Below are 15,941 nucleotides of genomic sequence, written 5' to 3'. Positions count from 1 at the left end.
GTTTTTGAGTTGTTTCTTTAATTTGGGTGTTATGTTGTTTTTAGTGTATTGTGTCAGCCTGCCTAATTGCTGTCTAATGTCATTTATTTGTGTTTCTATTCTTCTCTGCCAGGCAGGCTTGTGATAGAATTGTGTTTTGTGTGTGTGTCTGTCTGTGATTGTATTTTCAGTCCATGATGTGTTACTACTGTGACTGCCCCAGCATAAACTAATGTATGAATGTCTGAGAGTGTAGAAATTAAATGGATGTAGTGTGGTAGTAAGTTATTATTATTATTATTATTATCAACCCGTCTCGATTATATATATAGATTATAAGTATATATATAGTTAATGATAATTGATAAATAAAACAGAAACAAAGTCAAACAACACAACACAACAAAAAATTCGTCTTACTGTACCATTTGGTATTTTTGACACTTAATGCAGTTTACAGTTCTTCCTCAAATGTTCTGTTTTTTTTCTTTGCATATTTTATAATTACATTTACAACGAATAGTTAATGGAAATAAAAGTGAAAAAATGGAGGAAAAAATGGAATGCCGAAGATGATATCACATAATCCGTTAATAAGTAAAGCATGATACATTTTTTGAACATGGACTTCTTCAGTTTGGGAAAGCCTATATGGCAGCAGTTTTTCATTCTAACAATTTTCTGCAGGTTATAGCAAGAAATTATGATATATAAATTACACGTCATATTTCATTAAAGTAAATGCAATTTTATAAAAATACAATAAATATTTTATATAACTATAAATATTTATCAATAAATCATATTTTTAAAAATAGATAACAGAAGAATTAGAGCAAATAAAACAAGAAATGGAAGAAAGAGGATCTAGCATGACTGATGGAAGTAAGAATGAATTAATTTTTATATCGTTAAAAAATTTGATAATTGAAGTATTCTAGAAAGCAAAATAATTATTAAAATCCAAAGTGTATATATGGGTAAGGGGCTGTCTATTAATGATGTTCATACTAGAAGGGGGTTATGATAAGGTGGACGAGGGGAGGGTTGTGCTTCAGTGGACGTCCGTTTTATTTCATTAAATTTTATACAGTTTGTATTTTATTTCATTTCAAAATTTCTTGTATGAAGATTCTTTCAAAATTTTTTCACCTCTCTCAAACTGATAGCTAGGGTACGGCAGATATTTCATTTTTAAACATTATTAGCAAGTCAGCAATATATTGTAATTTCAGTCTACTCATATTTAAAAAGTTGGTACACCACATAGTGGAGAAATCTCCGTAGGTTGGTCTTAACCCTGAGGATTTGGGTTATTTAATTCCTGGATGCTGTTTGAGGATTTTCCATTATCTTTGTATTTCGATTTAGTAACTTACATGCAACTATTAGCATATTACTGTATTGCACATACATAGGTACTAAGTAGTGGTCTGTGCGCACAAACTAACTCATGTCTAATTATTGTGGGAAGATTACTTTAAGATTCTGACGCTACCCAACAATAGTTTTAAAATTACTTGAGATTATTTTGAGAAAGCAACTTGGCAAACACTGACAGTTGATAGACTGGTGTAAACGATAATCACAGGGATTACCGATGGCAAACAGTGAGCAAATAATCAAAGGTGGCTGACCCAGACGAACTCGAGATGGATTAATCAAGACAGACGGATCCTTTTATTTGGAACTTTATTTTTGGGTCTCTGACTCTAAGATATATGATAGAGATAAAGCATACTACTGGTAAAAAATTCAGCAATGAGTTGCTTAACTTTTCCGACAACATTTCAAAATTGCATATTTGGGCCATCTGTTACTATATTTTATTTTAAAACATCTTTATATTTGTAATTATCATAAAATGGCAAAAAGCTTAATTTTGAGGTTAGCGATGGGTTTATAAAAAAATCGTAAATGCTAACGATGAGTAAAATCGTCATAGAAGATAGTCAACGAATTAATTAAATATAAAATAAATGAATGCATATAAATATATACCAAAGTCCGACCATTCTCGAGATGCGACACACTACCTCTCTCTATCCCGTACCTTGTCGACTTTTAACCACCAAAATGTAATAACGTCGCTCCCCTCAAACAGAAACCTCCCTTCAGAATTTCAGAAATTTTCGACAAAAAAAAACAGAAGTTATTAAGCTTCGAAGAGGGTGAACAAAATTGTGCCCCCACATACACACACAGAGAGATTGACAGACAACAGACGAACATCCAATAAAAACAAAAACTCCCGAATTTTTTAAGGTCCCCGATTCCAAAAATGTAATAATCTTGTAGGGTCATTTTTGACCCATCGCCATACTTCCCCTCTGTTATATATAACAAAGCCAGGAAAGTAAAAAAACTTATTGCATAAAAAAGTTGGTTTTCAATGTAATAATGGTCCGTATAACTACCTGTCAATGAGTCTGTCTACACAACCGTTACTGGGGCGATGATATCATCGAGCTTCTAAATTAACAAAGGAGTCTCACCGTTTACCATATACAGTGGTACCTCAGGTTACGAACGCCCCAGCATACGAAATTTTCAGGATACGACATGAAATTCGAACATATTTTTGCTCCACGATACGAACAAAAACTCACCATACGACGTTACATTAGTTCGCATTTTTCATTTGTTTTTCTTACTACAGTTATTTTCTTTAATGTATTACTTGGCTTTAATTTGAGTATGTTTTTTCGCGTTGGAACGAATTATTTGGTTTAACATGTAATCGTAAGGGAAAAGATGATCCACCTTACGACATTTTCATGATACGATCTCAGTTTCGGAACGGATTAATTTCGTATCCTGAGGTACCACTGTACGCGCTTTGATGAAAATTTTTTACTAATTTAGAAATTTTAAAATATATTTTTAATTAAATAATTATTTAAAATAATTTAAAGTAAAATATCACCACTGTAAAATTCCATCAGTAATGTCATTTAATAGCAAACGTTCTCGACATTATTCAAAGGCCGTCTTCGGGCTACGATTTGTAAATTCAAAATAACGAACTGCTTAGAACGTATAGTATTTGAATCCGGTAAAAAGTATTGCCGTTTTACAAGTAGAATATTTTAAATTTACGTCAGTTAGAAAATAATAAACGAATTAATTAAATATAAAATTAAATAAATACATATAAACATGAATGTACGAATATAATAGTTTAAATAGATAACAAATTGAGTGAAAGCTCTCCAAGTATAAATGCATTCTATAAGTTAAGTCTATACCAAAGTCTGTAGGATTTTGTGTGTTGTATGAACTACAAATTCCATCGACTACGTTATTAGAACGGAATTTCGCAGTGGGTGCCGTCCATGGAAGCTGTGGAAGCGCCGCTTCCCTTGTATTTTCTAAAATATAAATACATGTTGCGCGATTATTTTCATATTTTAATGTACTTTGAATTACTTAAAATTAATATTTTATTATAACCGCGTTATGTATTTTATTACGAATTTCTATACATGTGAAAAATAACGATAAAATTGCTATTGTGTATTCGAATATAAATTCGTATATATGTTACCGGCCAAACCCAATTGTTACGTCGTCAATTTCCGAAATTCTGCAGGGAGATTTGCGTATTGGGGAATCGACATTATTAAATTCTGATGGTTAAAGGTCGAAGGGACGGAAAGATAGAGGGGAGAGACTTAGCGAAGATTTTACTGGTTATTAGCATTCATCATTTTTATATAAAAGTCGTCTCCGGCTTCAAAATTAAACTCGCATTATTTTATAATAATTACGCAAAAAAATTTTTAAACGAAATATCGTAATTTTAAATTTCGTTGGCCGGGAAAGTCGAGCAACTCATCGTAGGATATTTCTTATACGCGTTTATTATTTTATATTTAATTAATTCGTCGACTATTTTTTAAATGACGTAAATTTAAAATGTTTTATACAAGAAACGGCATAAATTTCGACCGGATTCAAATTCTATACCTCGTAAGAAGTTCGGTAATTTGAATTTACAATCGGCAGACCGAAAACGGTAAACAGCATCGACAACATTTGCCTTCAATTGATATTTCTGCCGGAATTTCACGGTGTACAGTGCCAGGAGAATTCGGAACTATCCGGTTTACCGTACGACGTAATTTAAAGTACCACGTAACGGTTAATGCGTATAATTTAAGAATACGTTACAGACGTACGCCGGCCGCGGCAATAATCACGGTTGTTACGACATTCCTCGGTCATATTTTACTCACGGCGGGTAAAATACGTTTTTCTACGGAGTTTATGCGGCGGAATAGCGGTTAGTTTGGCGCGAATAATGCGTTATTTTAATTTGTTTTTCGGAAATAGACGTAGTGTACGTGTCCGAAAAGTACCGAAGCCAATTCACCAAGAAAATTTTTCTTCCCTGGGTGGACAGCGGGTCTTCAAGGCGTCGGCGCCGTTAATTAAAGGCCCAAAGAAAGTTCGAAATTATCGAACGGTATTTTTTTAGGCGGGAAAATCGTAGGCGGGGTGGGCCTAGCAAGGAATCCGAGAGAGGGCGCGGTAGGAAAGAAGAGAATAAAAGCAGCATTTTTGTACTTTCAGCTCCTCTGGTGAACGTGCGGAAGGCCCTGGCCCGCCTGAAGAGCGAGACGGCGCAGACGGACGTCAGGATCGGGGTGGCCGCCCACACGTTGCTGCGGGCCAAGTTGAAGGAGAAGGGAAATCTGCAGAGAGCGGCCGATCCGTTGCCAGCCGCCGCCGACTTCGATTCCGTCTTTTGAGCGACCGTTTGGCCCGATAAAGACGCCCGATCGAAGCAAATCGGACCGGGGGAAATTGCCGTTAAAAAGGGGAACGGCGGATTCTTCGTGTTTAACGAAAGCCGCGAGTCGCCGAGTCGACCGCTTTACCTTTCGGGCCAAAGCCGCTTTTTATTTAAATACGTGTGGTGGTTACCCGAGTTTACTTTACGTCGGTTACCGCGTTAACGTCCAGAAACCGGCCGCGTTATAACTTTCCTCCTTTTCCGCTCGTCTCGGCAAACTTTAATACCGGACGTAAATTGTCCGTAACCGAAACGTAGGCGCCGGAAAATTTCCCCCACAAAAGCTTACGCCGCACTTTCGCTCGTCACCCTTCTGTTCCGGCCGCATTAGGTCGGTGGAGACGACGATTATAAGAAAACGCACGCGCTCTTCGTACATTGTCGGCAAATACTAAAGAATAAAGACCATCCCCGAGACGGTCTCCATGTAAACGTTACAAAAATGTCGCTTTTAAACCGGTCGAGTTTTTGGTAAAAAATAACAAACCTTTTACTTTTGAAAGTCTTAAAAAATAAATCGTTTTTAAAATTAACAATTATAAAAGAAACGAACGTTCTTTTAATCCTCTGCGCGCACGGCATTTCTTTAATTAAAAATTCCTGTGTCACACGTTGCTACCTGCGGTGGTAGTTTAGGTTGGAGAGCGATAGTCTGGCCGTCCGTACTACGGTTACTTTTACCATCGGGAGCCTTTTTTTAACTTCCGCCTCCGAAAACGCCTATTTTACAATCGTAGATCCGCCGTCCTTTTTCTTTGCTTCTCGTTTTCGGATGCCTACTCACGGAGGTGGCGAACGGATGGAGCGCATCTCGCGGTTACGGTTGAATTTATAAGTTACTAGCAGACCCCGCCACGCGTTGTTGTAGCTCAAAATGTATCTATAATAAATGTATAACACTTCCCCCGTGGGGGGGAATTTTTCAAAAAATCCCTTAGTGTACATTTTCTTGACGTACCCTATTAAAACGCAATCAAAAACGCAAAAAACCGCATCTGAAATAGTATAATAGAAGCCAGGTTCTTCACGGTAAGCTTTAATCCTGTCCCTCTCCCCCGCGGGGGGAATATCGAAAAATCCCTCTGTAGTGTATATTCTGTTGACGTATCCTATTAAAACGCAATCAAAAACGCAAAAAACCGCATCTAAAATAGTATAAATAGAAGCAGTGTTCTTTACGGTAAGCCTTAATCCTGTCCATCTCCCGCGGGGGGTTTCGACACGTATATTATATAAAAACACGTGCGTATTCGAATGCAGCGTTGTGTCAAAATTTCAAAGGAATCGGTAGGAACAAACGAACATTACATTTTTATTTATATAGATAGATAGATAGATGATCCGCTTTACTTCATTTTCACAGAAAAACAATGCCTCACAGAAAAGCAAACTTAGGGCGTCGTACTCGTAACGCCATCTGTTGGACATAAAAGCCTTAACCTAGGTTATATATTTTAATTTATATGAATGTTTAACGGAATAATATACAGCCCATGTCCAACCTGATGTTCCATTCTAAATATTGGTGAAAGAATTTTTGAAATCGGATGAGTAGTTTCGGAGATTACCTGCTGCATACAAACTTACATACTTACAAACATTACCTCTTTATAATATTAGTATAGATTATTATTATGGGATGGATGCCTTGGAGATTATCGAGAACCCTCTTTTTGAGTCTGGAAGAAAAGGTCGACTAAAATTATACGAGTTTAATTAGGAAAATGTATAGAAATGTTAAACTAACAAGTAAGTGTTACAAAATGGGGAGTTAGGATTTCCTGTAGTACGGATTTGGAGTTTATCGACATTTAACTTTAAGCCAGTATCTGTTCTTTGCCGAAAAAGGAGCTATGACGTATGTACTGTACGTTATTCACAAAAAGTTAAGCCGGGAAAGGTTAGGAACAGATTACGGATAGGGGATTAAAAGTCGGTAGGAGATTTAGTTCTTGGAATTTAGACACGGGTTGCTAGAGGAAAGAGAGGAAACTTGACTTCGGGATGAGTTATAAAAATGGAAATTCCAATTACTTGGAGTCGTATTTATGGACAGATAATGAGTTACTTAGAGGTTGATAAATAGAATAAATGTAGGATGGCAAAAACTCGAACGGTGTTATTAGATACTAGCGAAGAACGCCTGGCGTTGCCTGGGAACTCGAGGAGGAATTGAGTTGTCCTCATTAATGGTTAGCGTGTGTTTCTCGCAGGGGGCGGAGAGTGACTATGCAAAATTTGTTCAGATGGCCGAAAAGGTTGGGAGTTTAGAGGTAAGAGAATGAAATCGGAGAGGAGTGAGTGTTCTAGTTTTATGGTAGTCCGTATTTCCAGTAGGGTACTGGAGAGTAATTATGCGCAATTTGGTCCGGATCGGTCAAATGGTGGGAGTTTGTAGGAAAGAATGTAGTCCGGATTTTAAGGTAGTTTATGTGTACTGTAGATCGGAAAGTAACAAGCTTTCCGGCGGTTCCTCCTCACCGATGTATTTCGTGACAACTACGACTTTCTTTTTAGGCATTTTATCGTCGATAGGGCTCACTCGCACTTGTGTAGGCTTATACCCGAAAAGTAACCGAAAGGACTTAGTATATGTAGGTGGGTATCTGATGACGTAAGACTAATTCTTATTTTTAAATAATGGTACGTTACGATTAATATTAAAACAATGAACACAAGAATATTATAGGCCTACTTACAAAAGTTTAGTTACGTATATGAGAAGCAAGTTCGCTACTTATAGTTGTATTTGATAACATAAGAGTATTATAAGAAACGAACGACTGAGACAATGCGAACAAAGCATATACACGGCTGCACGAACCGAAACACAAAACGTAAGATAATGGATGCGTCTTGGCCACCTGATACCTACCGGGCCTGAACTGGATGTATTGTGATGTCACAGGAAGAGTGCATATTGTAAACGAGCAATTATTTATTGCGAGATCGTCACAATGCCGAGCAGCAATTTTTTTATCATATTTTAAATTGATTTAATTTAAAATATATGTTTTCTACTTCAAATTAGTATAATGTAATGTCTTGCCCCCGTACATCATACTTTTCCGTTAGCAATGGAGTCGTGCCAGTCATCTATCTAACTCCTTTCGGGGGGAAAGTTTTGAATCGAAATAATGTGATTTCCGGTTTGCATGGGAAATTTTATTATAGTTAATCGGGGCTTTCTGCTCCCAAACTATCTGGTCTCGACTTGCATGTGTTTAACTCCGTTCTTGAGATTAAGGAAGGACGGACGATAGTGGGAATTTATAGGTCTACAATTTTTTAAATTGCAGCTCAATAACTATTTTATTTAATTACTGTATTGTAAAAACTCGCTATTTTAAGAGTAAAAGTTTACGTTTCGTCAACATTATCATAAAACATAGCTTAAATAACATCAATTTGATATCGGATTTTAATAAACCGGGAGTTAATAAAACTCGCAAATTAAAAAAAAAATTAACATTATCATAAATCACAACTCGCGACTTTATTTTTAAATTTCAAACAATAAACTCTATTATGACAAAGATACACGAACTTTACAAATTATGCTTTAGCAGCTTTATAGTTTAAAATTTTAAATCGTTCTAATTGTTTATAAGCTAAGTGTCTTTAGTTTATATCATTTAATATTTTTCATACTTTTATTTATAAATTCCTAGTATTGTTAAAAGTAGAAAGTTTTCTAATCCCCACGCATTTCGTTCGTTATACATCATTTTTAACTACAATAATTATAATGCACAAAATAGTTATACATTTAGCAAATGAGTCTTTCTAACACTGACAATCTGTATTTCGCTCCAAACAAAATTCACATTTTACTTTCCCTGCTGTTATATATATACATAACAAGGAAAGCATTGGAATCACGTCAAATTTTAATCTCAGAGTTGTTAGCCAAGCTACACGTTCTGAGACCTGAATCCAAAAAAGTCAAAAAATGGAAACAAATTCCGTTGACGTGTGTCTGTTCAATTGAAAGGTCAAAGGGGGAGAGAGAGGGTGGACACGTGTCATACCTCGCGCGGGATCAGTCTTAATGAAGATTTTACTCGTTAGCACTTACACTGTTTTATAAAACTAATCTCTACCCTCAAAATTAAGTCACTTGCTTTCTATATACAGGGTGTAGCAGAATGACGTTTTAAAAATTTGGGGGATTGTAGAGGATGAAATTTTGAACGTTTTGATATCAGGAACCCATAGCCGGAAATGTGATATAAAGTTTCTACAGCGATAGGAAGTGCTTGACTGCCCTTTGGTAGCTACCCTTCCGTCTATTGACGTCACGTTATTGTTCTTGACTCTGGACTTATGTAAAGTCCCTTGTGTACGCAACACTTGTAGGAACAGTTCATGATCTTACGGAGAGCATTTTTTACAGCATTTAATACAGTCAGAGAGGAGCGTGGTATCTTACAGAGAGTCGGACAAAACGTGGTTCGTCGTTGCACATTACCGATATGTAACGAAGTCTAACGTAGTGCAGCCACTGATTCGATGTACAGTTTGATCAATAAAACTTGTCATAAATACTGTATTCTGCTGTTTCATTCAGAATACCGAGTGCAAAGTGCTGTAGAAACTTTATATCACATTTCCGGCTATGGGTTCCTTATATCAAAACGTTCAAAATTTCATTCTTTACACTCCCCCAAATTTTTAAAATGTCATTCTGATACACCCTGTATATAAATGAGAATATTTGATTTTTTTTTTTCCTATATATTTTTAGGCCGTTCGACCAATGGCTACGAAACTCAGCAGTTACGTTTAAACACTTCTAACTTAATGTCGTACAGTACATCCCAATATTGGATTTCTGTAAATCAATTAAGTTCTATCTACATTAGATTTGATGATTTACACGTAGCGCCCTTGACAAAAATTTAACAAAATAATAAACTACATATAATCCTTATTAAAAAGTATATAATTTCATAATATACATATTATATTCACTTAATTACTGCGACAATGATACAGCGCGAAATAGACGCGCAATAAATATTACTGAGGCAGGTAGGATATAGAACTTGCCTGCGTGCAGTCGAAAGTGTTAAGTGAAAAGTCTATAAGTATTTAATTTTCCACATCTAACAACTCGTGTTTTTTCATTTGTGAATAGTACTTTCTTAATTGTTATAAACACCCTCCAGTAGCCGAATGGATAAAACTGCCAAATACTGGTAGTTAGTCGTGGGTTCGGACATGGTAAACGGGCTGGCCACGTCGAGTTTTCTGGGTTTCGCCACCTAAGTAGGGTCTAGCTTCCCATAAAATTCTTTGGTTATATCCCCTGGCAGATCGTTCACGTGTCGCGTTGCCGTAACCAAAAACCGAACTACTGTAATTCTAATCAGCGATTATTTATTGTGACATCATCATAGTACCCGTAACTTTTCGTCATAATGTTCTCAATTCTTTTAAAACATCACACTATTATGCATTTCTGGTTATAGAATGCTTCTATAATGCAGATACTTGATGTAAGAAATGCAAACCAGTGATTATATTATATTGATTGAATGTTACTCAATTTTTATTCATTTATATAATTTCTTTCACAGTATTTTCATTTGTATGTATTATCTGTACTTATGAGAGGTCTGATGTATGTTGGCTAGCGTAAATGTACTGTACCTTCTTTTAAATAAAGATTTATATTTGAAATAAATATGGTCCGTACGTGATTATTTAAAAAAAAGGATTAATTTAATTTTTATGATTGCCACCGCCGGAGGGAAATTTTTAACTATTTTACATTTGGAGGCGGATGAGTAGCCTCAAGTAAAAGGTCGGCTCCTCCTTAGAATTGTTATTTCCTCAAGTGCGTTTGAAAGGACTGAATGAAAAGACACATCTTGTAAGTATTGTCTACTCAATAATTGTTTTAAAAATTCATTTGTAAACGTTTTACATGTCTTTGGACGCGGTTTCCTTAGTTTACACGCCAACTCGTAATTGCGTTCGCTAGAAAGTAAATTTTAAAAGCATTAAAATGTATTAATAATTCTCGGTGATAATTCGTCTAATAATAATTCTCAAAGCCTACTTATTGTCTCAGAGTACAACGCTTCTAATGGCAAGCATCTAGATAATAGATACCATTCAAAGTTCGATTGACACTAGTATTGTAGCCACCGCAGCTAAACATACAAGGGTAGGTTCTTATTCCTCCACGTAACTCCTCGCGAGCGGCATTCGTTTAAAAGTTCTGCGGAACGCATTCCTATATTCCGGCCCGAGTACGACCGTCGGACAGTAAAAATGGCCGCTTGTAGTAGTAGTTTACGGTGGAAAGCAACATGGCGTCCTCCGTGGCTCGGATAGTTCCGTTTTAGGGACAATTATGTGATTTTATGAATGAAAATTTGAAAGTTGTGAAAGCGCAAGTGGTAATAGCGAGGTTGCTGCCGAAGTTTTCATCTCTAAAACGTAAATGTCGAACGTCGAGAGCCGCTATCTTGTAAGCGCCGCTCGAAGTTCGACGTTGACGTTTTAGAGATGAAAACTTCGGCTGCAACCTCGCTATCGTGTCTTCTCGAATTTTTTTCGGATGGTAGCCGGCATTCTAATTTTTTTCGTGGCTGCTTTGAATGCTCCGTCGGCAAGATAATCTATTTTATGGCTAAATTTTACAATTGAGATCCTTTTGTTTTTACAAACGTATATTTTAAAATCATAGATCCTTATATCACGATACTATCGATAGTAAGGGCGCCGCCATCTTTTTTTCTTTCACCCTCGTTCCTACGGGACAAAAACCTTTATGCCAAATGCCCAACTTTGTTCCACCGGAAACGAACCGCGAGGCCAAAGGTAATAATTAGGAACGATGCTGCTTACCGAGAAATGCGTACCAAACGATTGCGCTGTTAAATAAAAAATTATCTGGCCAGGAAGTTAAAATCGCGGGCGGCTTCGTCCTTACCGTGGGTGGTTAAAAACAATTTTGTTGATTGTTTAATAATCACAGTAATAATATAAGGGTAAAGGAGCAATTATTGCGACACGGTCACCGGGCCGGGCTACAACATTTACTCATTTTTAATTTATTTAATTTAAAATACAGTAAGACTCCGCTTAATGCTAATTCGATATAACGCGGTCTGCTCGAAGCCTTAAAAAATAGCTCAAAATTTACGCCGATTTAAATTATCGCGTCATTTCTTTGATTCATATATAATACGATTATTTACGAACACGAACCAATCAGAAAAGGGTGGCAAAAAGGTATACTTTTTATAAATCTATGTTTGTTTAGTGCAATTTTGGAAAAAATATATCATCATAGATGTGGTAGGAAATATCGGCTTCGCTTGGCAAGCATTAACAGATAAATGCACGAAGTGTGGAAGAAGTTATGGCTGAAGGTATCCAAGAATTCTCGACGAGAAGAGCCTATCGCTGTATCGTTAGGTTGACCAAACTCGACCTACTCGATACAGCGGGACTAGGAGATGTAGACGAGCGGGATATTGAAGAGTTACCGCAGGTTTCTGGTGAGAGCCCTACCAATGACCACCTTCGAGAACTGGCAGAACAAGGAATTCATGCAGAACTGGAAAACAGAGTTTCTAAAAACGAAGAACCCAAAGAATTTCTCTACAGATTTCCTTAGTAAAAGTTTGGTAATGGTAACCAAAATCGGTGATCAAATTGTAGCGAATGATCCAGATTTTGAAAGGAGTGCAAAAGCAAAACGAGCGATCTCCTGCTATCGATATTTGCTCAAGGAAATAAAAAAAAGTGACAAATGAAACTATATGACTTTATCTCAAAAAACAAGAATTTCAGAAGAGCCAGGACCTTCTTCACAAAAAATGAACTTTACATTTCTGTGTGCATATGTTTGTGCTTATGCCAATTAATATAAAGCTAACTTAAAATTAAAGTAGAATTTGTTTATTTTTGGTCGCGTATTCCCCTACCCCTATTTACTCTATGTTAAAATGACCTCGTTTAAAGCTGTTTCGTTTAGCGCGACAAAGCTGTTTCGTTTCCTAGACGACAAATCGTCCAGGAACGCATCCCCCCGCGTTAAGCGGTGTCTTACGGTATATGCTCTCCACCTCAAATTACTAGTGGCTTGCCTCCTTACGTAGTGCTTTTTTCCAACGGTAGAGTCATGTCAGGTCCTGTATCTATCGCCTTTGTGGGAAAAAGTTTTTAATGGAAGTAACGTGACTTCCGGTTCGCGTGGGACGTTCTTATAGAGTTAATCGGGATCTCCCGCCCGAAAGTTTACCGTATCTGGTCTAAACTCCATCTATCTAACTCCGTTCTGCGGATTAAGGAAAGTCGGACAACTGGGAAGATCTACAGTTTTTTTCAAATTGCAGCCGGAAAAAGGCTTCATTTAGAGACTTTCTAAAAATATCGTAATAAAAATTTTAATTCCGATGGGCGCGGAATTCCGGCCCAGCCCGGCCGGTGATACGACGCGTCGTACTTCCGCTCGGGGCAGGCGAAATTTAACGGCACGGTCGCCCTCGGTCTACCCGGTTACCGGATGGAAATTCGTTTCTTAATCTTCGTTCGGTCCCGAGATACTAAGCGAAAGACGTCCCGGATTTGGGTTTTCGCCCTTTTTGGCACAGGGTTAAAAAATCGAGAATGCACCGACCCGGAACGACGCCACACAAAACCACTCGTCTATTGACGAAATGGACAAATTAGCTATCGGGAGGAAGTGCCATTTAAGCCTATCAGCCGTGACGAAAAAGTGCAGTCAGTAACAGGCGGTATTGCCAACCGTTCGTAAATAAATGTCTCTGCATTTTAAAATAAAAGTCGCTGATTTCGCCACAGATATTTTGAAAGTCGCTACTCAACAAACACAAATTTCCAAATCGTAGAAAGGCTTTATTATACAGAACAAATTTATTGATACAATACAAGAAAAGTTGTTCACATAATAGTTGTGTTAAGAAAACAATTAAGAAAAAATAATTGAATTGTTAACAACACGAACAATATATAATTATAATAAATATTAATATAAAACGAAAAAAATAATACGTTTTAAAACAGACTATTTCCGCTATTCGGGTCCATAAATCACAAGTATTACCGGGGTCTTCGTCAAATTTTAAATAAACTAATTTTTTGTACAGTGGTACCTCAGGATACGAAATTAATCCGTTCCGAAACTGAGATCGTATCATGAAAATGTCGTAAGGTGGATCATCTTTTCCCATACGATTACATGTAAAACCAAATAATTCGTTCCAACGCGAAAAACATACTCAAATTAAAGCCAAGTAATACATTTAAAAAAATAACTGTAGTAAGAAAAACAAATGAAAAATGCGAACTAATGTAACGTCGTATGGTGAGTTTTTGTTCGTATCGTGGAGCAAAAATATGTTCGAATTTCATGTCGTATCCTGAAAATTTCGTATGCTGGGGCGTTCGTAACCTGAGGTACCACTGTATTCATTTTCAAATGTGTCGACATTAATGTCAATTTTTATGATTTCAGTAATTGGTTTTAAATTGCATATTTTATTGACAATAAAAATATTGTTCTTATTCAAAAAATCTAAATTTTTTAATGAAAAAAGTTTGCAATCGGAAGTCTTTTAAACGCTTCACTCATTACTTTTTGGTAAAACTTTAAACATTTCAAAGTAAATAATTAAATTGTCAGATTTGCATAAATATACGTGGGAAAGTAGCCTGTACGTAAAGGTCGACTTCACCAATTTGATCTTCCTTTAATAATCACTGGAAATACGATCAAGGAAGATTACAATATTATTGTTCTTCGTATAAGTCTTTATTATTTTGTACTTTTTTTACAATATTAAGTCTTTAAAAAATACTTTATGATACATGCTACAGTGTTGGATAAAGTATAGATAAGGACTAAACCATCGAACAGATGGTTTAGTCCTTATCTATACTGTACTTATACTTATCCTTAATAAATGCATTTCATCAACAGATTTCTTTGCACTTTTTTGTATACTCTTTCAGAACTTCTTTCCCTTTTGCTTAAAACATCGGCGTTCCAAAAATAGAATACGTAAATTTAAGTACAAAAAATAATAACGGAAAATAAGAAAATAACAGAAAAAATTATACATGTATAAATATAAATATCTGTTAAATAGATTTATTTATTTTTGTTTGCCATATAATATTTGAATAAAGGGAGGACTCGTTTATAAGACAGATCTGACGAAACGTCACGTCTTTTTTCTTTAAAAAAAAAAAACAACGTTCGATCGGAATTTTAAAAACCGATCTCGGAGCGGTAAAATGTCGGAAGATGCGCAATTTAGGGAATTTCCGATTGTACGATTGAACGGTTGGCAACACTATAACTTTCTATTTCCATCAGCTGTTTGAAGACGTATTTGTTTTAATACGACAGTAGGAAGGTTGAGTACATATCTCGTAGCTTCTTCATGGACGATCTCGAGTCCTTACCGTTGAACGTACCCGAAAGCAGTTCCACCGTCAGCACTGCGGATTCCGACGTCGAGATTTTAACGTCAGGTATTAAATTTTATAATTAGTAAGTGGGAAGTTTTCTTGTAGAAACGCGATTAAAAAAAAAAGTATGTTGTTTACTCCGGATGTTTTTGCGTACTAAAAATACCGCGATTTTGGCGAAATACGTCTTGATCTAATGCGCTATCAATAAACTGGCGGATAAATTATGTCCTGCGTCGTTGCTGACCGCTTCAATTTCTTCACGTTAGTAAGCATACGGCTAATGTATTGATATGCGTATGACGATATTGTAAATATTTCGTCTACTCGCCGATGATTATGATTTACACATCGTGGTCAAAACATTTTTTCCGGATGCCCTCTAAATTTAATACGTTAGTAAATAGTGAAAAAGAAAGAAAGATATTTAAGGAACATACCCCGCAGATATTTGTTTAGAAAATCAAAATTTCTTGTTTTTTTCTTCCTGGCGGTTTTTTAAAGTGAGATTGCGGACGTTGACGGTACCGGCGCGACCTTAACGGATCCGTCGAGCGTGTCTGCGGGAGCGAGAGAGTCGAAGGAACCGTACCTCCGGGCGGGACCCTTACCGGGACGTGGCCCTTCGGAGTTGGCCGGAGTCCCTTGTTTACAACATTCATCAAAGAAACAATTGTTTCTTTGATGAATGTTGTAAACAAGACTT

The 15,941-nt window shown here is 36.5% G+C and overlaps 1 protein-coding gene across 1 annotated transcript in view; it reads left to right on the top strand.

Moving 5' to 3' along the window:
* The window catches only part of LOC111628339 (intraflagellar transport protein 57 homolog), a 51,673-nt gene extending 45,963 nt beyond the window's left edge, over positions 1–5,710 (top strand). The window contains exons 10-11 of the mRNA XM_023372111.1: positions 798–864; positions 4,555–5,710. Of these exons, the coding sequence (XP_023227879.1) occupies positions 798–864; positions 4,555–4,733 (246 nt within the window). The 3' untranslated portion in view covers positions 4,734–5,710. The remainder of the gene's footprint in view (positions 1–797; positions 865–4,554) is intronic.
* Positions 5,711–15,941: the final 10,231 nt, after the last annotated feature.

The sequence above is a fragment of the Centruroides sculpturatus genome, unplaced genomic scaffold, assembly GCF_000671375.1.
Source record: "Centruroides sculpturatus isolate CEXI.00-Female unplaced genomic scaffold, Cexi_2.0 scaffold489, whole genome shotgun sequence".
NCBI classification, from domain to species: Eukaryota; Metazoa; Arthropoda; class Arachnida; order Scorpiones; family Buthidae; genus Centruroides; species Centruroides sculpturatus.
The sequence above is the reverse complement of the archived record's forward strand: the minus strand, read 5'-3'. Positions and strand labels throughout refer to the sequence as shown.